Source organism: Schistocerca piceifrons, chromosome 3 (genome assembly GCF_021461385.2).
Source record: "Schistocerca piceifrons isolate TAMUIC-IGC-003096 chromosome 3, iqSchPice1.1, whole genome shotgun sequence".
Taxonomy (NCBI): domain Eukaryota; kingdom Metazoa; phylum Arthropoda; class Insecta; order Orthoptera; family Acrididae; genus Schistocerca; species Schistocerca piceifrons.
In genome coordinates this window covers 108,454,322-108,480,183 of record NC_060140.1, presented here as the reverse complement: position 1 = coordinate 108,480,183, position 25,862 = coordinate 108,454,322, and the positions used below count along the sequence as shown (strand labels likewise).

Genomic DNA, 25,862 nt, shown 5'->3' with positions numbered 1-25,862 from the left:
CGACCTCGCAGAATAAACATGGAATACCAAGACACTGCTGCCCAAATCATCACCGAATACACGCCATGTTTCACTCCCTGTATGTTAACTCGGGCAGATAATGGAAGCAGTGTGAAACAAAACTCATCCGAACAAATGACTTTCTTTCATTGCTCCATAATCAAGATATTATGGCTTTGGCACCACGTTTTCCTGTTGTGGGCATGTGCATCACTGACGAGTGGTTTTTGAATTCCATCTCACCCTACAATTCCCTGCCTCTGGACCTCCCTTTGAGTTGTTTTGGTGCTGACAGGGTTCGAGAGTGTGACATTCAGTCCTGCAGTGACTTTTACAGCTATTATTCTCTCATTTTTCGTCACATTCCTCTTTAGTGACCATCAAGATCACTCAGTACACATTTCCGTTCCCATTGTGACTTGGTGGACGATATTTTTCCGCCTTTCCTGTAAGCGGTATAATCCTTCAATTGCTGTGCATCTTGACACACCAAACATCTCAGTTCCCGTGGTTACAAAAGCACTCCCCTCCCCCATATGAGCAACAGCAATTTGTCCACATTTGAACTCACTTAGCTCCAACATCACGCACTCACAACTACACAGAACACTTTCCTGACCATAACTGACACTTGAAATGTGTTGATAACATAGCAAAGGTCCTGTTTGTGGTCAAATAGAACAGTGAAACCTAGAGGCATATCTAGCATCTGCATATACATGGCGTTAGGGGTATTTTTGTTGACGACTGAGAGCAATGTGCTGAACAACATTACATCAGCATTTACTTCATTTGCAGGCTCATAATTCTTGCTATTACAGGTAGTATGTTTTTATGTTGGTTAGTATTTCCAAGAACATGTGGCAAGAGCAAGTCATTAATGATTATTTTCGCCCAGGTAGCAGGTCAGGTGTTGAAGTGTGGACATAAAACTATTAGTCTATACTGTCAGGCATAGTCCGCAGTGCAGTTAAGACTGTGCAGGAAATATCAAGTGGTAAATTACATGAGGTGTTTGCAACAAGTCTGTTAGATGCAGAGAAAAAAACAAGTAACACGCTGAAGTGGGTACATATTAAGGTACCAATGATCATAATATCTGTATTATACACCTAACACCCTGTGTCCTGAAGCAGGCGTTTCTAGCGGTGTTTCCGTATTTTGGTCCAGCCCCTCTACAACAACTCCTAATGGGTCGAAGGGACATTTAGTAAACAACATTAAGGCGGTAAGATCTGTAGTTGGAACTTGACGGGATGCAGACCCTTACATTTTCTTGATCACGAACAAGAGTGTTGTTCGCTCCATCAACGATTATGGACGTCTCTTACAACACAACGCAGCGTCAAAACCGCGCAGTTTCCACTTCAAATCGTTCCGCACGCAAACTCCCAGATATATTACAGAAGTAACTGTTACCAGTGTTTGTTCCGCTATCATATAATCATACAATAAAGGATCCTTCTTTCTGTGTATTCGCAATACGTTATGTTTGCCTATGCTAAGGGTCAGTTGCCACTCCCTGCACCAAGTGCCTATCCGCTGCAGATCTTCCTGCATTTCGCTACAATTTTCTTATGCTGCAACTTTTCTGTATACTACAGCATCATCCGCGAAAAGCCGCATGGAACTTCTGACACTATCTACTAGGTCAGTTATGTATATTGTGAAAAGCAATGGTCCCATAACACTCCCCTGTGGCACGCCAGAGGTTACTTTAACGTCTGTAGACGTCTCTCCACTGATGACAACATGCTGTTTTCTGTTTTCTAAAAACCCTTCAATCCAGCAGCACAGCTGGTCTGATATTCCTTAGGCTCTTACTTTGTTTATCAGGCGACAGTGCGGAACTGTATCGAACGCCTTCCGGAAGTCAAGGAAAATAGCATCTACCTGGGAGCCTGTATCAAATATTTTCTGGGTCTCATGAACAAATAAAGCGAGTTGGGTCTCACACGATCGCTGTTTCCGGAATCCATGTTGATTCCTACGGAGTAGATTCTGGGTTTCCAGAAATGACATGATACGCGTGCAAAAAACATGTTCTAAATTCTACAACAGATCAATGTCAGAGATATAGGCTCTCAGTTGACGAGTCACAATATTTCACTGATGACAGTTGATGTGAATCATAATGTGCCCTCTATTGTCGCATTCGTCTGCAGTCACTATTCTCTCGTGGGGTGGGGGGTGGGGGGCGACTTGTTGTTGTGGTCGTCAGTCCTGAGACTGGTTTGATGCAGCTCTCCATGCTACTCTATCCTGTGCAAGCTTCTTCATCTCCCGGTACCTACCGCAACCTACATCCTTCTTAATCTGCTTACTGTATTCATCTCTTGGTCTCCCTCTACGATTTTTACCCTCCACGCTGCCCTCCAATACTAAATTGGTGATCCCATGATGCCTCAGAACATGTCCTACCAACCAATCCCTTCTTCTAGTCCAGTTGTGCCACAAACTTCTCTTCTCCCCAATCCTATTCAATACTTCCTCATTAATTATTTGATCTACCCATCTAATCTTCAGCATTCTTCTGTAGCACCACATTGAGAAAGCTTCTATTCTCTTCTTGTCCAAACCATTTATCGTCCATGTTTCACTTCCATACATGGCTACACTCCATAAAAATACTTTCAGAAACGACTTCCTGACACTTAAATCAATACTGGATGTTAACAAATTTCTCTTCTTCAGAAACGCTTTCCTTGCCACTGCCAGTCTACATTTTATATCTTCTCTACTTCGACCGTCATCAGTTATTTTGCTCCCCAAATAGCAAAACACTTTTATTACTTTAAGTGTCTCATTTCCTAATCTAATTCCCTCAGCATCACCCGACTTAATTCGACTACTTTCCATTATCCTCGTTTTGCTTTTGTTGATGTTCATCTTATATCCTCCTTTCATGACACTGTCCATTCCGTTCCATTGTTCTTCCAAGTCCTTTGGTGTCTCTGACAGAATTACGATGTCATCGGCGAACCGCAAAGTTTTTATTTCTTCTCCATGGATTTTAATACCTACTCCGAATTTTTCTTTTGTTTCCTTCACTGCTTGCTGAGTATACAGATTGAATAACATCGGGGAGAGACTACAACCCTGTCTCACTCCCATCCCAACCACTGCTTCCCTTTCATACCCCTCGACTCTTATAACTGCCATCTGGTTTCTGTACAAATTGTAAATAGCCTTTCGCTCCATGTATTTTACCCATGCCACCTTTAAAATTTGAAAGAGAGTATTCCAGCCAACATTGTCAAAAGTTTTCTCTAAGTCTACAAATGCTAGAAACATAGGTTTGGCCTTCCTTAATCTATTACATTTAATTAAGATCTTTTTTTCCTTTTTGCAGTATCATTCCTTTTAATGTGTCCCGAGTTCTGGTCTAGAAAATATGGTCACCTTAATCTAAAATGTTTCAGTGTGGTATGCCGGGTGCACATTGCAATACAGCGAAATTTCATAGTGTTGTCTTTGAGATAACTGAATTCTTGCAAAGTAAGTGTCAAAATTATTCACACTCACAAGTTGTACATATGCTGGACATTGTGCTGCTCGTACTCACCCCGTAGGAGCGCGTCATGGCACACACGGCGTGCTTGGTGCCGCAGTAGATGGCCATTTGGGGGACGGCTTCGAGGCCGGCTGTGGATGATAGGTTGACCACCAGGCCGCCCGCGCCCCCGTTGTGCTTGCCCATGTACTTGTAGGCCAACAGGATGCCGTGCACCACGCCCTTCTGTAGGAACACACAAACCACCAAACATGTTCAACGGCACAGGGTCACTTCTGTCGTTCCAATCACTCAGCTAACATCGAAACAATTCTGCCACAGAATCTGAGACAAGGCACCTATAAAACCAGCATCCACCGTACCTGCCAATTTCCACAGTTCTCCGAATCCAAGGATAGCCACAAATATTTGCAACAACTTTATTATTAGTATAGTTAATGATATAAATTAAAGTAAAAGAAACAAGACTATGCAGACTGATCACTATCTTGTGATACCTGAAACGGAAGCAAAAGAAACCGTTTACAACACAAACCAAGAATAGATCTACCAAGGATATTCAATCGAGGATGTAAGTATTAAGAGCCTATATCAGAATACAGGGTGTCCCAAAAAGAATGACCCGATTTTAACTTGTAATAATATTGAGACAAATGTCACTAGGTAACTGAAGCAGCGCAAGATGTAATCGGAATGGTCTCGAGTTTCAGAAAAAATCCGCTAGATGTCGCTACGAGCGCTGACCTGGAGCGTGCAGCCAGTCTCGTGCAATATGGCGTCCGCGCAACAGAAGGCGTATTGTGTTATTGAATTTAGTAAATCAGAATTTAGTAAATCAGTTCAGTGGGCGTTTCATATACGATTTCGTGCTAAACCACTATCACCAAAGAACATTCGACGGTGGTATAAACAGTTTGAGGAAACAGGAATACCAGCAGCTGTTGCTTCAATGACAGAAGACACCTTACGCTCAGTTTCGGATGAATTTTGCTATCGGCTAGATGTCGTCTGTGCAGCCAATGGAGGACATATTGAACATTTATGATGGATTTTTATAAACTTCTGTCTTTTCTGAGTAATTTAGTATGCAATTTGTTGGTGTTAAGCCCTTCTTCATAATAAATAATTCTATTTAAAATCGGGTCATTTTTTTGGGGACATCCTGTATATTAAGAAACAATTAGAACAACTAGCTACCGGGCAGACGATTGCAGAAGAATGGACGAATAATGAAAATTCGACAAAAAAGCTGCAAATGAGTCATTAGGAAACACAAAGAAATATCGCCAAAGGTATAGATTAAAAATTTGGTCAATAGAAATTGCCGAAGCAATACAAGAAAAACAAACAGCATATAATAATTATCTTTCTATGCCTACTGTGGAAAATAAACACATCTATAAACAGATCAGGAATTAAACTAAAGACAGCCCAGCAGCAAACCTGAGACTGATAGATTACTAGTATAGAACATGATATTCATGGTCATCAGCAGAGAGCATATAAATCTTTGCAAACATTAAACAATACACAAGAGGACACAACTCGTTTGAATAATATTAAAAACGATGATTGGAATATGTACTACAAAAACCTGTGATATAATGCTAATACGGAAGAGAAGAAAGAAAAAAGATCCAGAAACAGAAGTAAAACACATAGATCAAATAGTACCATAAGAACTTACAGCATCTCTCAAAACGACAGCAAAAATCGAAAAGCAACAGTTTTAGATGGAATTAGTGCAGAGTTAATTAAATATGGAGGATTATCACTACACCTTAAATAGATACATTTGTTTGACATGTGCTGTAAGGAGAAAGATGTACCACGAAACTGGGGAAAAGCAAAAAAAAAACTATATATGGGAAAGGAGAAAAATATATTTGAGAAAAACAGCTGAATAAGCTTACAGCACACAGAATTTGTGCAAGAATTTTTACACAAAACTAAAAACAACAGCAGAATGTGTACTAGTGGAAGAACTGCTTGGATTTAGACTGATGCGATAAAAGACTGTTGCAGTTTTTATTTTTCAGCGGTTTATTGAAAGGCAGAGAAATTTTGAACAAAGAAACACATATTCCTTTAATAGATCGTTTTAAGTAGTTAGAGGAAACTTATGGGGAAAATGTGGCACTTCCTTTGCAGTTTATATCAGCTGTCGAAATTCTGTATAAAAAAACAATAATCTTATATATAGAAGGCATACAAAAAATAAAGGGGTGAGACAAGGCTGTAGATTTTCTCTTATGCTGTTCATATCTACATTAATGATGAAGTTTGTAGGTGAAATTCTAGGATAAATGCACAACTTAGCTAGAAGAAGGGAGTGGTTCGTAGGACATGTTCTGAGGCATCAAGGGATCATCAATTTAGTATTGGAGGGCAGTGTGGAGGGTAAAAATAGTAGTAGAGGAAGACCATGAGATTAATACACTAAGCAGATTCAGAAGGATGTAGGTTACAGTATGTACTGGGATAGAGTAGCATGGAATGGAGAGCTGCATCGAACCAGTCTCTGGACTGAAGACCACAACAACAAGAATGAAAAAAAAATTGAAGATGTAAAGTATTTCAACCATATTGAGTGTAAAATTTGGTATGAATAGGAAGAAGATACACAGATTAAGTTGAAGTTGATGTGGAAGTTTCTGTGAGACAATTATAGAATTCTGAGGGTACAGCCCGTCATCCCGCTCGCAGTTGAAATTCCCGCCGCTGTTCGCCGCGTCTGAAGGGCGTGCGTTTGTAACTGACACCTCCGCCGCCGTCACTGCCGTGGCGCTGTGGTGCGACGTGGAGCAGCGTCGGTTGGAGCTGGCGAAGAGAACACGCAATCACCCGCTTTCTCTGAAACTTAGCTGAGGACGAGTTGCGCGGAAGTGTTGCCGAACTGGACAACGAACTACTGTGTTGTAATGCAGTGGTTCCCAACACGGGCGGGAGCGTTTGGGGTGGGGGTGGGGGTTGGGGGAGGGGGGGGGAAGAGGTTTATAGGGCGGGGGCAGAAAGCTTAGAAGAAAGAAGAAACTTGCTGCCAAGTCCTTTGAAAGAAGGTGCAGTTTTTATAACACTATTTGATAATGTTCTTTTACTAAACTCTGAACTGGAGATTAATGTCAAAGTTTTTCGAAATAAGAAAAATAAATAAATAAAATAAATAGTCATAGTAACATTTGAAATGGATATATACTTTTGTGACATCTGTTTAGTAGTAGACGACAATGCAGTGTGTTAGATGGACCTTCCGAGAACATTCGATTTCTTTTGTGCAAAGTAGGCCTATGCCATATCTTTCTGTCAAGATCTTTGTTACAAGCAACAGTTGTAAAGCGCATGTTGGATGCTGGAAAAGTCGCTCTGTCAGAGCGTTAATTAATATAGTTTGTGTGGAAGTGTGTGTAGTGATATAACAACTGGACATCAAAATGGAGGCAGACAGATGGACACTAACCGGAAAAAGCCGCCTATACTGTCGCAGTAAGTAAAAAACTAAATTTACATCCGTATGAACAAATAAGCTATAGTGATGGCGATACATTAAAGTGTGTTCCATCTTTTTGTCATAGAGCCAGCACCCAGCATTATGCTAGCAATAATGATGTAACTTCCTGAAACCATCTGAAGATAAACTTGAAAAGGTTCGCAAACCGGTTCATGGAATAAAACATAATTATTCAAAAAAGTGGCTGGTTGCAGTTTTGTATAACTTATTTACATTCTCTTTCTACCGTTGTTTCTTTGAAATTTGTATATCTTATGTTCTAAAAGGAAGTTTTCGGAACCATTCTGATATTTGGCGACTAGCAATCGATATCTCATTTATGAAATTATAGTTTTCCCATTATATTTTAATAATCCATTTCTTTATATTTTCCCTTTATCTCTGAAAACATGAAGTATATTACGAAATCAGATTTCTCACTTTTGACAGTTGTCGGAAATAAACTTAATATCCGTTATAGAAATTACACTGATGGAAAAGAGTCACAACGCGTAGGAGGAGTTGTGAGAAATAAACGAAAGTTGGTAAGTGTGTTTCTACATATGAAAGATGATGTCTGTTCAAATTTCACGCCCGTCGCATAAGAGCGGCGCCAGTAGAACCTCTATAAGGATGCAAATCAGGTTTGCTTTAAATACATGCTATAACGATTGTGAACGTCGGCTACCTTTGAGAGTCAACGTGGTGAGTTGATGCCTTTTAGGCGACAAAGACGCCATCAGCAAACCCTCACTGAATTTCAACAAGGGCGTGTAATACGGCTACGGGAAGCTGGATGTTCCTTCTGCGATACTGCTGTGTTCAGACATAATGACCTTTCTAGACTCTGAGAAGCTCATCTGCAGAAACCAGCACGGTTTTAGGAAAAAGCGGTCATGCGAGACACAGCTGGCCCTCTTTCTGCATGATATACAACAGGCTCTAGATACCGGCTCCCAGGTTGATGCCATATTTCTCGACTTTCGAAAGGCGTTCGACTCAGTTCCGCACTGTAGCTTGCTACAAAAAGTGCGCGCTTACGGTCTATCCAATGACAGATGCGGTTGGATAGAAAGTTTTCTAACAGACAGGGAGCAGTATGTCGTCCTGAAAGGGGTAACTTCAACAGAAACAAGAGTAACTTCAGGTGTGCCCCAGGTCAGCGTAATAGGTCCTCTGCTTTTTACGTGTTACATAAACGATCTGGTTGATGGTATTGACAGCGGACTTAGACTGTTTGCCGATGATGCTGTTGTCTACAGGAAAGTAGTATCACACGAAAGTTGTGAACAAATCAATGAGGATTTGTAGAAAATAAATGCGTGGTGTAATGACTGGCAGTTATCTCTCAATATTAGTAAGTGTAACCTACTGCGTATAACAAGGCGAAAATCCCCATTAATGTACGAGTACAAAATAAATGATCAGTCTTTGGAAGCGGTAACATCAGTCAAGTATCTGGGTGTGACTATTCGAAATGATCTCAAATGGAATTATCAGATTACACAAGTAACGGGTAAGGCGAACTCTAGATTGCGGTTTATTGGTAGAATCCTGAAGCGATGCAGTCCTTCAACAAAGGAAATAGCTTACAATACATTAGTTCGTCCTGTCTTGGAGTATTGTTCGCCTATGTGGGACCCTTACCAGTTGGGTCTGATTCAAGAAATTGAGAAGGTCCAAAGAAGAGCGGTAAGATTCGTGACTGGTACATTTAGCCATCGCGAGAGCGTTACAAATCTCATAGAAAATTTGAAATGGGACACACTTGCAGATAGACGACGCGCTAAACAGAAGGGGCTGCTCACCAAGTTCCGAAATCCAATCTTCACTGAGGACGTAGAGTATATATTATTACCATCAACTTTCAAATCGCGTAATGATCAGCATTCAAAGATAAGGGAAAGAAGAGCTCGTATTGAGGCGTTCAGACAGTCGTTTTCCCCTCGTGCGATCCGCGAGTGGAACAGAAGGGGAGAAATTTTGGCGCGAATTGTGCCCTCCGCTACACACCGCTTGGTGGCTAGCGGAGTATATATGTAGATGTAGATGAACTTGGCAGGAATACATCCACTGTACATTGCTGGCAACGGTGGTCACGAGAATGGACGGTCGAAAAGGACCGGGCTGCGTACGGCCACGTGGCAGCACCAAGAGGGAAGGCGATCGTGTTCTGTGTAAGGCTCTGACGCATCGCACCGCATCTGCAGTGGGAAATTGAACAGCAGTTGGCACCACAGTGACGTAACGACCTGATACAGTTAGTTCAAAGACTGTAGCGTGCGTTCCACTGACCCCAAACCGCAGTCATTTGCGACTTGAATGGTGCCAAGTTTAATCTCATTGGAGGGAAGCATGGAGATCTGTTGTGTTTTCTGATATCAACGTGTAAGGAGAACCCTTTCGCCATCTCTATCCTTACTATCTATATTGAAAAATAATTGAACATTTTCATGAGCATTGTTTCAATGTCGACAGTGCTTGATATAGTATTGTAGAGAATATGGGTGGGGCATCCAATTCCTCCTAGATTTTTTTCCGTCGTCCTTCCTTAATTTGGTGAAACATTTTCCACAGGCCGCGTCGATGGAGCCCTGCGAAGTTGGTATTGGTATTGCCTCCACAAAAAGTGATTAATATATCTAATCGAATTTGCAGTTGTCTTAAACTGTCTAGACGATGTTTTGTTAATAAGCGAATCAAACTTCAACAGCCTCTGTTGGATTCCGTCAGTTTCGGTAAAGCATTGAACAACTAAAGGAAACATCTTTTCAGCCTTGTGGTTCGCTGCGTCGGCCCCTATATCCTAAAGCGAAACTTCGTGCAATTTCTTTATGCATTCGAATGCAGATGTGATGCAAGAATATGTTTTGAAATCGCTGTAACTTTGGTCCTGGCTCTAGGCTGCTTGGCGGTGACTTTGGTGTCAGGATACATTGCGGCATTCAGTTTTACGGCACAGTCAACGGAACAGAAGGATTGATGATGTCTGACAACTTTATAAGCTGTTGTTAGTCCTGCAGCAGCAACGAGCAGTTCTTCCTGGATATCTTCTTTAACCGTGAATGCAGAAACAGCCTTTAATGTTGATGTTACCGTGAATCTGTTTCTATGATTTTTCGTGGAAATGTGATGCCTTACAGCTGTCCTGAGATGAAACAGTACAAAGCCCACATAATGTTTCCTGACACGTACGTCCTTTCTTGACAAAAGACCACTCTTTTGTGTAATCATCCGAAAAATGACACTTTCTCTTTCCATCCTTAGGCATTTTCGTAAGCTATGATACGTTTATTAGACTGTAGACACTTTAGTCGTGTAAGTACACGTTACTATACACTTCACGGCCCATATACCCGTAGTAAACACTTCGAATGTTACTAACTTGCACTCGTTTTAGTAATGCGTTTAGAAAGAATCGTCTTATCAGATCGCTATTAAAATGGGAACTGCCCGATTCTTCCCCGTGGTGCTGCTTAAATACACTACTGGCCATTAAAATTGCTACACCACGAAGATGACGTGCTACAGACGCGAAATTTGACCAACAGGAAGAAGATGCTGTGACATGCAAATGATTAGCTTTTCAGAGCATTCACACAAGGTTTGCGCAGGTGGCGAAACCTGCAACGTGCTGACATGAGGAAAATTTCCAACCGATTTCTCATACACAAACAGCAGTTGACCGGAGTTGCCTGGTGAAACGTTATTGTGATGCCTCATGTAAGGAGGAGAAATGCGTACCATCACGTTTCCGATTTTGACAAAAGTCGGATAGTAGCCTTTCGCGATTGCAGTTGATCGTATCGCGACATTGCTGCTCGCGTCGGTGGAGATCCAATGACTGTTAGCAGAATATGGAATCGGTGGGTTCAGGAGGGTAATACGAAACGCCGTGCTGGATCCCAACGGCCTCGTATCACTAGCAGTTGAGATGACAGGCGTCTTATCCGCATGGCTGTAACGGATCATGCAGTCACGTCTCGATCCCTGAGTCAACAGATGGGGACGTTTGTAAGACAACAACCATCTGCACGAACAGTTCGACGACGTTTCCAGCAGCATGGACTATCAGCTCGGAGACCATGGCTGCGGTTACCCTTGACGCTGAATCACAGACAGGAGCACCTGCGATGGTGTACTCAACGACGAACCTGGGTGCACTAATGGCAAAACGTCATTTTTTCGGATGAATCCAGGTTCTGTTTACAGCATCATGATGGTCGCATCCGTGTTTGGCGACATTGGGGTGAACGCACATTGGAAGCGTGTAGTCGTCATCGCCATACTGGCGTATCACACAGCTTGATGGTATAGGGTGCCATTGGTTACAAGTCTCGGTCACCTCTTGTTCGCATTGACGGCACTTTGAACAGTGGACGTTACATTTCAGATGTGTTACGACCCGTGGCTCTACCCTTCATTCGATCCCTACAAAACCCTACATTTCAGCAGGATAATGCGCGGCACCATGTTGCAGGTCCTGTATGGGCCTTTCTCGATACAGAAAATGTTCTACAGCTGCCCTGGCCAGCACATTCTCCAGATCTCTCACCAACTGAAAACGTCTGGTCAATGGTGGCCGAGCAACTGGCTCGTCACAATACGCCAGTCACTACTCTTGATGAACTGTGGTAGCGTGTTGAAACTGCAAGGGCAGCTGTACATGTGCCCGCCATCCAAGCTCTGTTTGACTCAATGCCCAGGCGAATCAAGGCCGTCATTACGGTCAGAGGTGGTTGTTCTGGGTACTGATTTCTCAGAATCTATGAACCAAATTGCGTGAAAATGTAATCATGTGTGAGTTCAAGTATAATATATTTGTCCAATGAATACCCGTTTATCATCTGCATTTCTTCTTGGTGTAGCAATTTTAGTGGCCAGTAGTGTATGAGACTTCGTATAAATGTGATGCCTCACAGCCGTCTTACCTCCGTGATATCCTCAGATGAAACAGTACAAAGCCCACACAATGTTTCCTCGCCCGTACGTCCTTTCTTGACAAAAGACCATTCTTTTGTTTAATTATCCAAAAAATGACACATTCTTTTTCCATCCTTAGGCATTTTCATAAGCTATGATACGTTCATTAGACTGTAGACACTTTAGTCGTGGAAGTACACGTCACTCTACACTTCACGCCCCATATACCCGCAGTAAACACTACGAATGTTACTTGCACTCGTTGTTCGTGATACGTTTAGAAAGAATTGTCTTGTTAGATCGTTATTCAAACGGGAACTGCCTGATTCCTCCCCGTGGTGCTGCTTAAATCGTTCCAGCCCCTTACTATGGGAGAGGTCTGGAATTTTCTCGAATGATGGAGCTAGTTCTAGAAGGTGCTTGCATCTTCAATACGGGATACGCAACATGGAACGCCATTGTCAACATTAACCTGTTGACACTAATAAAACTAATGCTGTATTTACACGTTCCGTTAACAGTTGACGTCTCCTCAGTACTTGAGCCATGCTCGTAACAATATCTTGCAAAATCTGGACAAAACGGGTCTTGTCAGGATGGCGGGACAAGAGGTCTACAATGGTGACGGTTCCGATATATCGAGATGGATGGAAACACTGCGGCATTTGTAAAGCAATGAGCTAAACAATGGTGAATTCAGTTGAAATAATAACAATAAGTTCCAATTCTTATCTATTATATTATTATTGAACAAGTATCATTGCAATGTATAATTAACAAGCGATATTATCATGGAAAAGACAGTGGTGGATGCTGCAAGACACTTTCTACAAGCCTTGTAATTCCAGCTCTTTTACTTTTGATGTAACTAAGAACCATAAATAAAAAATAAAAATCATTACACTATGCTATTCTTAGCACATGTCTTGAGGTAAGACTAACCACCACATTTACGCAGTAAAGTCAAAAAAACTGGTTGTTACAGCATGACTCACCCCTAACGCCCCTCCCAAAAATAAAAAAAACCTAATGTCTTGTACGTTTTAGTTTTGACTTTATGCGCTAGGGGTACTGCTGTAGTGTCACGTGACTAGGTGGCCGCGAGATTAAATATGTGAATAAGGCCCATGCGTCGCCCAAGGTTGCCCATGGCTCGTGTAGTGTATCATTATCTAAGAAAAATAGAAATATGATACGACATAACCCTCCTGGTGACTATGTACACCGATAAGGCAAAACATCATGACCACTGCTCACAATGAGACTGAGTTCCGTCCGGGCGTTGCACGCATGTGATGCAACCACAACACTCACGTGGTCTGAACCCGACTGAACGTACCTGGGACGCTATCGGGCGCCAACTCCATGCCCATACGAGTTGCATTCAAGTTCTAAGGCCTCCGATTTTTTTTCTCCGGACTGGAAAGAGATAGAAACATGCGCATTGATTTAAAATGAGGCCGCGTTCATTGTCAATACGTCCCAGAGATGGCAGCACCGTACGGCAGATGGAATTTTACCGCCAGCGGCGAGAATGAGAACTGTTTTAAATACTTAAAATGGCGACGTTTTCCTTACTTGAACAGCGTGCAATCATTCGTTTTCTGAATTTGTGGGGTGTGAAACCAATTGAAATTCATCGACACTTGAAGGAGACATGTGGTGATGGAGTTATGGATGTGTCGAAAGTGCGTTCGTGGGTGCGACAGTTTAATGAAGGCAGAACATCATGTGACAACAAACTGAAACAACCTCAGGCTCGCACAAGCCGGTCTGACGACATGATCGAGAAAGTGGAGAGAATTGTTTTGGGGGATCGCCGAATGACTGTTGAATAGATCGCCTCCAGAGTTGGCATTTCTGTGCACACAATCCTGCATGATGACATGAAAATGCGAAAAGTGTCATCCAGGTGGGTGCCACGTATGCTGACGGTCGACCACATGGCTGCCCGTGTGACATGTTGCCAAGCAATGTTGACGCGCAACGACAGCATGAATGGGACTTCCTTTTCGTCGGTTGTGACAATGGATAAGACGTGGATGCCATTTTTCAATCCAGATACAAAGCGCCACTCAATGGAAGCACACAGATTCACCGCCACCAAAAAAATTTCGGGTAACCGCCAGTGCTGAAAAAATGATGGTGTCCATGTTCTGGGACAGCGAGGGCGTAATTCTTACCCATTGCGTTCCAAAGGGCACTACGGTAACAGGTGCATCCTACGAAAATGTTTTGAAGAACAAATTCCTTCCTGCACTGCAACAAAAACGTCCGGGAAGGGCTGCGCGTGTGCTGTTTCACCAAGACAACGCACCCACACATCGAGCTAACGTTATGCAACAGTTTCTTCGTGATAACAACTTTGAAGTGATTCCTCATGCTCCCTACTCACCTGACCTGGCTCCTAGTGACTTTTAGCTTTTTCCAACAATGAAAGACACTCTCCGTGGCCGCACATTCACCAGCCGTGCTGCTATTGCCTCAGCGATTTTCCAGAGGTCAAAACAGACTCCTAAAGAAGCCTTCGCCGCTGCCATGGAATCATGGCGTCAGCGTTGTAAAAAATGTGTACGTCTGCAGGGCGATTACGTCGAGAAGTAACGCCAGTTTCATCGATTTCGGGTGAGTAGTTAATTAGAAAAAACTTGAATGCACCTCGTACAACACCAACCTGCAATTTATGGGATTTGTGTGACCGTTGAGTAGACATCACGTTCGTCATACCACCGGAAACCTACTGAGTGCATGTAAAATGTGTGCCTTGCCGAATCGCCACTGCATTGCGATCCAAAGGCGGAGCAACACGCCGTTAAGCAGGTAGTCGCAATTTTTTGACTCGTCTGTGCAAATTCAATAAAAATGTGGCTGTACAGGAATGAAACAGTCAGCAGCCTTGCCCACATGTTCCTCAATGTGTTTTCTTTATATGTGGTCGCAGAGTGTAGAAGCCATGCTATAAACTCTATACCGTCCATCGCTCTTTCGTAGCAGTCCTTCTTCTTCCGTATCTCCCACTTACCATGTTGACGTCGATTTCCTTCTCCCAGGCCGAATCCCTCATCATGCCTGCATTATTGATAACAATGTCCAGCCTGTTGAATGTGGATTTGGCTGTCTTGAAGGCCTCTGCAACAACAATAAACGGACATCGTTAATAATAGTGTCGACACGTACTCATAAAAACACAACACCCTTTGGCTTACTGCAAAAACAAGTCAAGTGCAGATTTGATCATTTTTGGGTTATCCATGTATTTCATATAAAAAAATGAGTATCTTTCGTCCAGAAAAACCAGTTAAGGGCTGTTCTCGCTCAAAGAAGTTAAACAGACGTGGCACAAATACGTTAAGTGCGCAGTTCAATATTCAATACCGCAAAAATCATTTAGGTGCACTTATACGATTTTTCCTGCACGTTGCCGACAGGCTTGATAAAATTGTTTAAACAACAGTAATCCATCAAGTGCACTTAATTGGTACCAGTAGGATTACAGGATATACCTAAGATAAATTTTATAAGTAGACTGCAGTCAGCTGGTGCTTCTTAGCCTCGGCTACAAGCAAAATGATCTCAAGTTTGTGAGCAGTGATATTATACGACATAAACAGTGACACATAGATATTATTATCCCTTATTTGAAAGATATCTAAGACAAATTTTATTAGCAGGCTTCGGTACCTCTGTGTTTCGAATTCTCAACAGCCAGCAAGAAAGCAGGTGATTCAAAGGTGTCACGTAACAATGACACATTATTTTAACAATATTGAATCAGTATTATTGTCGATTATTTTAGTTTACGTACGCGGATAGCAGAATGCCCACTGTACCAGAAGCTGCAGTGAGTTCAGTGAGTGCAGCACTACAGTACCTCATACTGAGTTTAATTGTGAAAAATGTTTTCAAGAGGCGCCCTGCATTTGTCACTGGCCAAGAGAATGATACCTACAAAGGATGTAATTGGTGGTAAGCAATAAAATTGTACTCCAAGCATGAACTGAATTCTCACGATACTTTGATGTTTTAAACATGCGTAAATTAATTTTATTTCATATTTTTGTTTCAAGGAAATTAGGGTGAATATTCAAATGCATCAAGTGAAAGGAGAGCGGATCATACAAGCACAGTACACGATTAAGTCCCCCTACAACAGAAGACAAACCAAAGCACAACTTGTATCAACTGAGTCTGGGGGAGGGATGCTTTTCGTGAAATGATCAAGCATAGTGAACGAATTTGACTCTGATTGCCACATCAAGGATCCTGACTATGAACCTGGTTGCAGTGATACAGATCTCCTGAGTGAATAAGTCAGTGTCGCAAAAAAGAAAACAGTGGTAAAGGATCGAGATTGAAAAAAGTTATCCCAAAATATGGAAGAAGAATATAACTACAACTGAAACTAATAAACCAAAGATGAAGATACACCTGCAACAAAAGTTTTTCAGGTGAAATGACGTACTCCTTTTGCGGAAGCTTCTGCAACTGCGATTATACAAGGCAGAAGAATTTTATACTTGGTAAAACATTGAGTTTAACTCCAGCACGAAGCGAAGTACTGATGAGCCACTGAAACAACGTAAAGATTCTACGGTAGAGTACTTAAATAAAAATAATAAGAAAGACAGAGTCTGCAAGGAGACCTAATTTAAAAGTTTGTGTCAGCTGACGTCATTGATACAGTACATAAAGGGAAAAGGGCGAATGAACTTTTGATAGGAAGTGGTAAGAGAGGCAAGGGACTTCCACATAATGAAACTAAACCAGCAACGGCATCGTTTTGCTGCAAGACAATGCCCGTCCGTATGTGGCGAATCAGACCAAAGATCTCATCACATCTTTTCGATGGGAAACTCTAGATCATCCTCCGTACAGCCCCGATCTTGCGCCCAGTGACTACCATCTGTTCCTGCACTTGAAGAAACACCTGGGCGGTCAGCGTCTTCAAGACGATGGTTATCCAGTGCTTAACAAGTCAGGCGGCAGACTTATATGAGGAGGGTATTCAAAAACTTGTACAACCTTATGACAAGTGCCTTAATATTGACGGCAATTATGTATAAAAGTAGATTAGGGTACAGGCTTTCATGTAAAAATAAAATTATTGAGATATCTTAGCACGTCTTCTTTAATTTCAAAACGGTACTTACTTAAAAAACACGCCTCGTATTTATAGTACATACAAGGAAGAATATAAACATTTCAAGCAGTTCATAACCATCAATAACTTATAGGAGTATATTCTTTCAGAATTTCAGAACTGCGTTCTCACACGGTGCGAACCTAAAAAGGATGAATGTCAAAAGTGTATGAGTCGGAAGGAAGAGTAATGAAGAAAAGCAAGCATTGGAGACACAACATAATGAGCATATTGCAGGAAAAAATGAATGCACTCACGTGAAGGCTGCTAATAAAGAAAATGTAAAGCAGGAAATACATGTATAAGTTTCACATTTGATTTACAAACTATTTTGCAGATACCTTCAAATGAAGTCAGTCCGATGTACTACAGTCTGAAAATTTGCACATACAGTTTCATCATCCACGAACTTTGTGAGCCAAATGATGCACGTCAGAACAGCGTGCTTAGACAGGAGATGGAAGGGAGATCACACTAGTAATGGCTTACACAAGGGTAACTAGAACTAATCTAAAGAATTACTTCAGCACGTCCCTCTTGAGCAAAACACATTAAAATCTTATTTAGAAGATAGGACACTTTACTATGCTAGCGTTATGCACAGTGGGCAGTAGAATCAATAACATGAAGAGCCTTGGAGGCCTCCTGGAAGACAGCTCCAGTGGTTCCAGAGATGGGGTGCTACCTTCCAGCGAGCTGCTGTTGGTGACGTCCGCTTTGACGAAGACGATCTTCCCCTTTCCGAACTGCTTCTCCAGTTCCTCCAGGGCCTTCTTCCCGGCCGCCTCGTCAGCGTCCGACGCCACGATCTGGAAAAGCAAATTCATTAGCAGCACGAAGGAGAACGCATCGGATTTCTAATTTGGATTTCCTGCTGCACGCAAGCAATCGCCTCAGTCATTAGGTTATGTGAGTACGCCTCCAGACCTAACTTTCATTGTTACTGTTCTGCACCTACATCTACATCTACACAACAGTGTTAAACATTAGTAGAGACGACTATTTATTCACAGCTTATACCAAGTAGATATACATGCTTGAAAGTTTTACAGTCGTGCCGTATAACCTGTTGCCAACGATGTGAAAGTCGTGGGATAGCCGCAGCAGGGCCAGTTGTGCTGGTAGTTCGAGTGGAGCAGTCTGTTGCCTGACAAATCTTTATATCGGTTCTAAAGCGAATACCGTGAAGCGTTTCCTTCAGTTTTGGAATCAAGTTGAAGCCACAAGGACTTAAGTCCGGCAAGTATGGTGAGTAGTACAGCGCTTTCCAGCCTTGTTGTTGTTGTGGTCTTCAGTCCAGAGACTGGTTTGATGCAGCTCTCCATGCTACTCTATACTGTGCAAGCTTTTTCATCTCCCAGTACCTACTGCAACCTACATCCTTCTGAATTTGCTTAGTGTATCCATCTCTTGGTCTCCCTCTACGATTTTTACCCTCCACGCTGCCCTCCAATACTAAATTGGTGATCCCTTGATGCCTCAGAACATGTCCTACCAACCGATCCCTTCTAGTCAAGGTGTGCCACAAATTTCTCTTCTCCCTAATGCTATTCAATAGCTCCTCATTAGTTATGTGATCTACCCATCTAATCTTCAGCATTCTTCTGTAGCACCACATTTCGAAAGCTTCTATTCTCTTCTTGTCCAAACCACTTATCGTCCATGTTTCACTTCCATACATGGCCACACTCCATACAAATACCTTCAGAAACGACTTCCTGACACTTAAATCTATACTCGATGTTAACAAATTTCTCTTCTTCAGAAACGCTTTCCTTGCCATTGCCAGTCTACATTTTATATCCTCTCTACTTCGACAATCAGTTATTTTGCTCCCTAAATAGCAAAACTCATTTACTACTTTAAGCGTCTCATTTCCTAATCTAACACCCTCATCATCACCCGATTTTATTCGATTTCATTCCATTATCCTCGTTTTGCTTTTGTTGATGTTCATCTCATATCCTCCTTTCAAGACACTGTCCATTCCGTTCAACTGCTCTTCCAGGTCCTTTCCTGTCTCTGACGCAAGTACAATGTCATCGGCGAACCTCAAAGTTTTTATTTCTTCTCCATGGATTTTAATTCCTACTCCGAATTTTTCTTTTGTTTACTTTACTGCTAGCTCAATATACAGATTGAATAACCTCGGGGATACGCTACAACTCTGTCTCATTCCCTTCCAAACCACTGCTTCCCTTTCATGCCCCTCGACTCTTATAAGTACCATCTGATTTCTGTACAAATTGTAAATAGCCTTTCGCTCCCTGTATTTTACCCCTATCACCTTTAGAATTTGAAAGAGAGTATTCCAGTCAACATTGTCAAAAGCTTTCTCTAAGTCTACAAATGCTAGAAACGTAGTTTGCCTTTCCCTAACCTATTTTCTAAGATAAGTCGTAAGGTCAGTATTGCTTCACGTGTTCCAACATTTCTACGGAATCCAAACTGATCTTCCTCGAGGTCGGCTTCTACGAGTTTTTCCATTCTTCTGTAAAGAATTCGTGTCAGTATTTTGCAGCCGTGGCTTAGTCAACTGATAGTTCGGTAATTTTCACATTTGTCAACACCTGCTTTCTTTGGGATTGGAATTATTATACTCATCTTGAAGTCTGGGGGTATTTCGCCAGTCTCATACATCGTGCTCACCAGATGGTAGAGTTTTGTCATGGATGGCTCTCCCAAGGCTATCGGTAGTTCTAACAGAATGTTGTCTATTCCAGGGGCCTTGTTTCGGCTTAGGTCTTTCAGTGATCTGTCAAACTCTTCACGCAGTATCATATCTCCCGTTTCATCTTCATCTACATCCTTTTCCATTTCCATAATGTTGTCCTCAAGTACATCACCCTTGTACACACCCTCTATATACTCCTTCCACCTTTCTGCTTTCTCTTCTTTACTTAGAACTGGGTTTCCATCTGAGCTCTTGATATTCATACAATCGATTGAACAAGTCGTGCACACCCTAGGGCGTAGGCGTCCGAGCACAGTCCTGCACAATGTTGGGCGGTGTCTCTCTCTAAGTTGTTCATTCTTGGAACACAGCCGGCTACCAACTGAGAAAAAGAAGCGGCGACACTTTGTGCGTGATCGCGCACGACATTTTAAAGCACAATGTTCAGGCGTATTTGGCTGAAGTTGTGACCAAATTGTTCGAGCGATGGCACAGGGATCTGCAGCACACTCGTCACACATAAGCCCTTGTGACTTCAGCTTTAGTCCTAGATTGAAGGACTATTTGAGCGACTCGTCAGGCAGCAGAGAGCTCCACTCGAACATCGAACATCACCACAGCTGGTGCTGCTGAGGGTCTCCAACGACAGCCACATGGCTGGCAGCGCGCGTTATACACAGTGCCGGCGGCTACGGTGAACGACAGTTAAAGTTCGAAATATTCTGTGTGAGCTGTAAATAAATAGCGCCCACTATGAATGTTGCAACGCTCGCACATACTCTGAAAATTCCTGTGACGCGAGCAAGAAAGTTAAAACGATGTCCGGATGCTGAGAGATGAGAGACCATGAAAGTATAACCAGTCACGTCAGGTGGTGTGCTCAAAGAGAGCGACACGTACGGCGGCTCTCGTCTAAACCAGGATATTCTGGGCAGAGTCTCAATTAGACACAGATTTTCAATTGCCGCGACGTAATCGTCGATGCATTAAGTTTTTTTAATTCACTTTGAAGTTTATTTGTAGTAGAGCCAAAAGAACAATGCCGTTTTTAGAAAGCAGTTGTTTTAGGTTTATTACATGAACCCATATTCCTACATTCTTTGCCCAGTGTAAGTACTGCTGCCTTGAAATCACTTTGTCTGAGCCCTGTTCCAATTCTGAATTCCTCACTACCGTGTTGAAGTATAGTGCAAGCTGTAGAACTTAGGTATATATTCTTGCAAATGAATTTCTCTGGTATGCCGCTGGATGACACTCCGCAAGTCACGCAGTATTTCAGGGAAAGAACTACGTGGCATCTTCATGTGGTGGTAGTTGCTGTCGTTACTGCTACAGGATTTGACAAGTGACAATCAGAGCCAATACCAGGGATTTGCCATGGCCGGAGGGGCACTCATAGTTGTATGAATGTAGCGATAGTCGTGTCCACTTCCGGTGTGCATGCGCAGAGGGCAATGATGCTCGTCGGGTTGAGAGGTGGCATGAGCCCCCTCTCATATTTTTATCTTACTCTGAGTAATTCGATTTTTCTCTCTAATTGCAAGCGGTGAAAAGTTGCTATTCCTTCATACACGGACTTCCCACGCAGCGTCTCTCGTCACCCGGGTGGTCCGGTGACAGGCAGGTACTGCTGATCTTGAAAGGGTTAAGCCGACGGGTGTGAGGGACATTGTCATAAGAGTGGGGGTGACACGCCCACAGAGGCCCCACAGAGCAGCTGGGCTAGAGATTCTGTTACTTCGCAGAAACGTAGTGAAAACACTTTCTGGTGGGCTACCAGCGAGGCGTGGGAATGACTTGTGTTCCCAGGCAGTCTTGGCGGGCAAGTTCCCGCGTTTTCTGCAAAATCATAACTGTGATTGGCTTGCTCAGGGCATAGCTCCGTGACGTAACAAAATCGGTGCAGGAATTGGCGCCAAGTATCTCCATTCGTGGAATGGTAGTCTTCAGCAATAGAGTGGAATTTTCCGCCGGTTTTCGAGTTGCTGATTGGAACGTTTAACCACGGCTATTGTCGTGGGGGCGGGAATGTTCTGTGTTCAGCTTGTACGGGTGCTCTTGAGAGAGTTGGCTCTCGCCTTTTGGTCGGAGTAGGTTACAAGACTGAGCTCTCGCTGCTCTGGACAGCCTGCCTCCTGTCTAAAATACTTTCATTTAATTGTAACTGTTTGACGAAGTTGCTGAAGTTTCAACTTCAACATAACTTTCCGCGTACAGTTGGCAATTGAGCGTTCTGTGTACAAGTGACCTATGTTGTCCGTCTTGAGCAGTTTTGGCTAAAGACTGTATTGGAGTTACTGTGTGACTTCGCTTGTTAAAATAACTCACTATACCGTCAGTGATTGTGTAGCGAGCCTTCTTCGTCTCCCTCAGAGGCGTATTTGTGTTGCTAGGAAGTCTTCAGTCTGAAACAACCAGACCAGGATAATTTGTTTCAGGTTATACTCGCGACATTATTATCACCACGACGGGATGTCGAAGCAACCAGCCATCACCTCCAGTATGCCAGACTGTGTCCTTGCAGTTAAGAAGACAGCTTGGTCATGTATGTCCGCAGCACCGGCAAATCAGGGAATTTTGCTAAATCAGAGCTCAGCAGAGCGCGCCAATTCCCATCTTTTCTAACGTGGTTCTGTCTTGGGTGTTCATTGTCTGAGTTCTCACTACTTTAGCAGCAATTAATGTTGGGTTCGCTGGGTGTTTCTCTTAAGATTTGAGTTGCAAGGAATTGGTTCCACATACCACTTGGTCATAAATGTCACAATCTAGCTTATGGACAACTTCACCTTCACAGCATTTATTTGAGTATCCAATTTGACGTATTGTAAATGTTTCATGTGTTATGTTTATTATTTTCAGTTTAGTCATAATAAATCAAATCGTTATTTTGGACAGAACTTTCATTCTGTGGATCGGTAAAGCAACCCTTCCATTTCTCACTACGTTAATGAAACTTTCCTTTATCAAATTAATTTCTATCAAATTATTGCAGGTGCCAAACTCTTTTCTACTCCACTTGCAAGGTCGATTACAGTCAGTTCGCGTTTCTTCTTAATCCATATGCAACAGCAAACGTCGGAGTTAGAAAAGGGGGGGCTTAGGGCATCATTTCCATAAAAAGATTCTAGAAGAATATAGTGTTAAATACACTGCTAGCCCCGGCATCTCGCAAGGTGTTGCTGTGGTTAGAAGCTGAATCGACTCTGGTATGCTGTGCGACAGGGCCGAAATCAGAGGTTTCTGTTTCTGCCGTTTTAACTTAAAGACAGCCAGTGCTGGAGCTCAGGCAGCACTTGGTTGAAATCTCACATCCCTGTTGATAACACTAACTGTAGTACGGATACGTTTACCCTCCTTGACGTCAAATGGTTCAAATGGCTCTGAGCACTATGGGGCTTAACATCTGAGGTTATCAGTCCCCTGGATAGAACTACACTACTGCCTATTAAAACTGCTACACCAAGAAGAAATGCAGATGATAAACGGGTATTCGTTGGACAAATATATTATACTAGAACTGACATATGATTACTTTTTCACGCAATTTGGTTGCATAGATCCTGAGAAATCAGTTCCTAGAACAACCACCTCTGGCCGTAATAACGGCCTTGATGCGCCTGGGGATTGAGTCAAACAGAGTTTGGATGGCGTGTACAGGTACAGCTGCCCATGCAGCTTCAACACGATACCACAGTTCATCAAAAGTCTAACATTCTGCATGGTTTGTTCTACATCGTGTCTCCCTACCACTTTCGCGCAACGACGCTCTGAGCGTGTTTTTTAGGGAACTGACTAGTTTGAACCTGGGACCTGTTGCTGGTAAGGAGACGTCAGACCACACATGACGTGTAGAGTTCAGAAGAGTTCAGTGAGACTAACGATGATATAACCAAATACTTAATGATTTCAGCGTCAGCTCCACTGCACTCCCTGTAAAAGAATCTTAATACTAACTAAATTTAGTGGAAGGGGTTAAAGGCTTTCCTATTTTTAGTTAGCTGGTAAAATAACGTCGAAAAAGCAGTTAAGTTTACCACTGGAAATTTTATTCTACTCTCAAAACATTGTTTATAAATTGCACTATTGATAAAAGGAAATGTTTTAATACAGGATGGTAAAAACCAACTGCGTTCAACAAAAATGTGAACGAATATTCCCTGAATGGGTTTCCAAGTTCTACAATGGATCAAAGGATGACCTATGCCATATCACATCTATAATCTAGGTTTAAATTAAGTTTCACAAAAGAGAAAACTATCAAAATGGTCTACAGTGACCCTCAACTATCTTTAATTACTTATCTAACTTGTCGTAAATTACAGTGGCTGATGTGGCTTCTCAATAACTATATAACAGAAAAATCATCGCGTTTCAGATTTTTACTTCAAGTGGCAAATGTGAACACCATGAGCTTTAATTGACGATCGACACTAGTATTACGCAAAAAGGGGGTGTAACTGATGAGACTTCTGCAGTTCTGAGTGAAGCTTTATGCGCTGTTATGCAGCATCACGTGCGTTCATTACCTTGTCGGTGTTCGTCAGGGGGCGGCGGGCAGCACAGCTCCGCTCACCTCGCCATCTCGGAAGCAACTCCCTCCTAACTTCTCCTTACTACAATTTACCGAAGTTGGTTTAAAAAAACTATCTGGTTGTGTTTTCATCTGACCAATCAGGGTCTCAATGTTAACCTTAAGCTCCGCCTACAAAAATTCTGTCTATCAAATGAGAAACGTTGTACTTTTTTGTGGTGGGGCAATGTTTTTAAAGTTTGCAAAGTAACAGAGAAGCGAAAAAGTCTCACGCTAAAACTTGCGGTTGGGGTGGCCCTTTTTGTGTTATCATAAGATCTATACTGTTCTTCTGGAGGGCTCTAGCTTTTAACATGGGCTGGGGAGTGGTCTTGATGTAACAGAGACGCGAAAAAGTCTCACGCTAAATCTTGCGGCTGGGGTGTGGTCCTAGCGGTTAGCTGGCGACGTGGGTGTCCATCCCTTATCGTAGGGCCTTCCAGCTTAACACGGTTCTGCTCTCGGCTTCCGTTCTCGTTTCTTCCCTCGGAACTGCATCTGTCTCACGGTGGGAAGGTATGACACCCATTTAGGCATTCTTGTGTTAGTCTGTGGTATTCCGTTTGCTCAGTCGTTACTCGTATTACTTTGGTTAATTTAATGTCACGATCTATTCGGAGCTATGTGACATACTACAGGATTTGCTTATCATGTCAGGGTTTTCATGGAAGGTGTTGGATTTGCCTGACACCTTACAACAGTAGTGACTGGCGTATTGAGACGCGCCAGTTGCTCGGTCATCATTGACCAGACGTTTTCAGTTGGTGAGAGATCTGGATAATGTGCTGGCCAGGGCAGCAATCGAACATTTTCTGTATCCGGAAACGCCTGTACAGGACCTGCAACATGCGGTCGTGCATTATCCTGCTGAAATGTTGGGTTTCGCAGGCATCGAATGAAGGGTAGAGCCACGGGTCGTAATACATCTGAAATGTAATGTCCACTGTTCAAAGTGCCGTCAATGCGAACAAGAGGTGACTGAGACGTGTAACCAGTGGCACCCCGTACCATCACACTGGGTGATACGCCAGTATGGCGATGATGAATACACGCTTCCAATGTGCGTTCACCGCGATGTCGCCAAACACGGATGCGACCATCATGATCCTGTAAAGAGAACCTGGATTCATCCGAAAAAATGGCGTTTTGCCATTCGTGCAGCCAGGTTCGTCGTTGAGCACACCATCGCAGACGTTCCTGTCTGTGATGCAGCGTCAAGGGTAACCACACCCATGGTCTCCGAGCTGATAGTCCATGCTGCTGAAAACGTTGTCGAACTGTTCGTGCAGATGGTTGTTGTCTTGCAAACGTCCCCATCTGTTGAGTCAGGGATCGAGACGTGGCTGCACAACCCGTTACAGCCATGCGGATAAGATGCCTGTCATCTTGACTGCTGGTGATACGAGGCCGTTGGGATCCAGCACGGCGTTCCGTATTACCCTCCTGTACCCACCGATTCCATATTCTGCTAACAGCCATTGGATCTCGACCAACGCGAGCAGCAATGTCGCGATACGATAAACCGCAATCGCGATAGGCTACAATCCGACCTTT

General features: G+C 42.8%; 1 protein-coding gene across 1 annotated transcript in view; it reads right to left on the bottom strand.

The window, feature by feature from the left end:
* The window catches only part of LOC124788310 (15-hydroxyprostaglandin dehydrogenase [NAD(+)]-like), a 57,397-nt gene that overhangs the window by 17,860 nt on the left and 13,675 nt on the right, over window positions 1-25,862 (bottom strand). The window contains exons 3-5 of the mRNA XM_047255545.1: window positions 17,750-17,873; window positions 14,947-15,053; window positions 3,566-3,739 (exon numbers count right to left, since the gene is read on the bottom strand). Coding sequence (XP_047111501.1) covers window positions 3,566-3,739; window positions 14,947-15,053; window positions 17,750-17,873 — 405 coding nt within the window. The remainder of the gene's footprint in view (window positions 1-3,565; window positions 3,740-14,946; window positions 15,054-17,749; window positions 17,874-25,862) is intronic.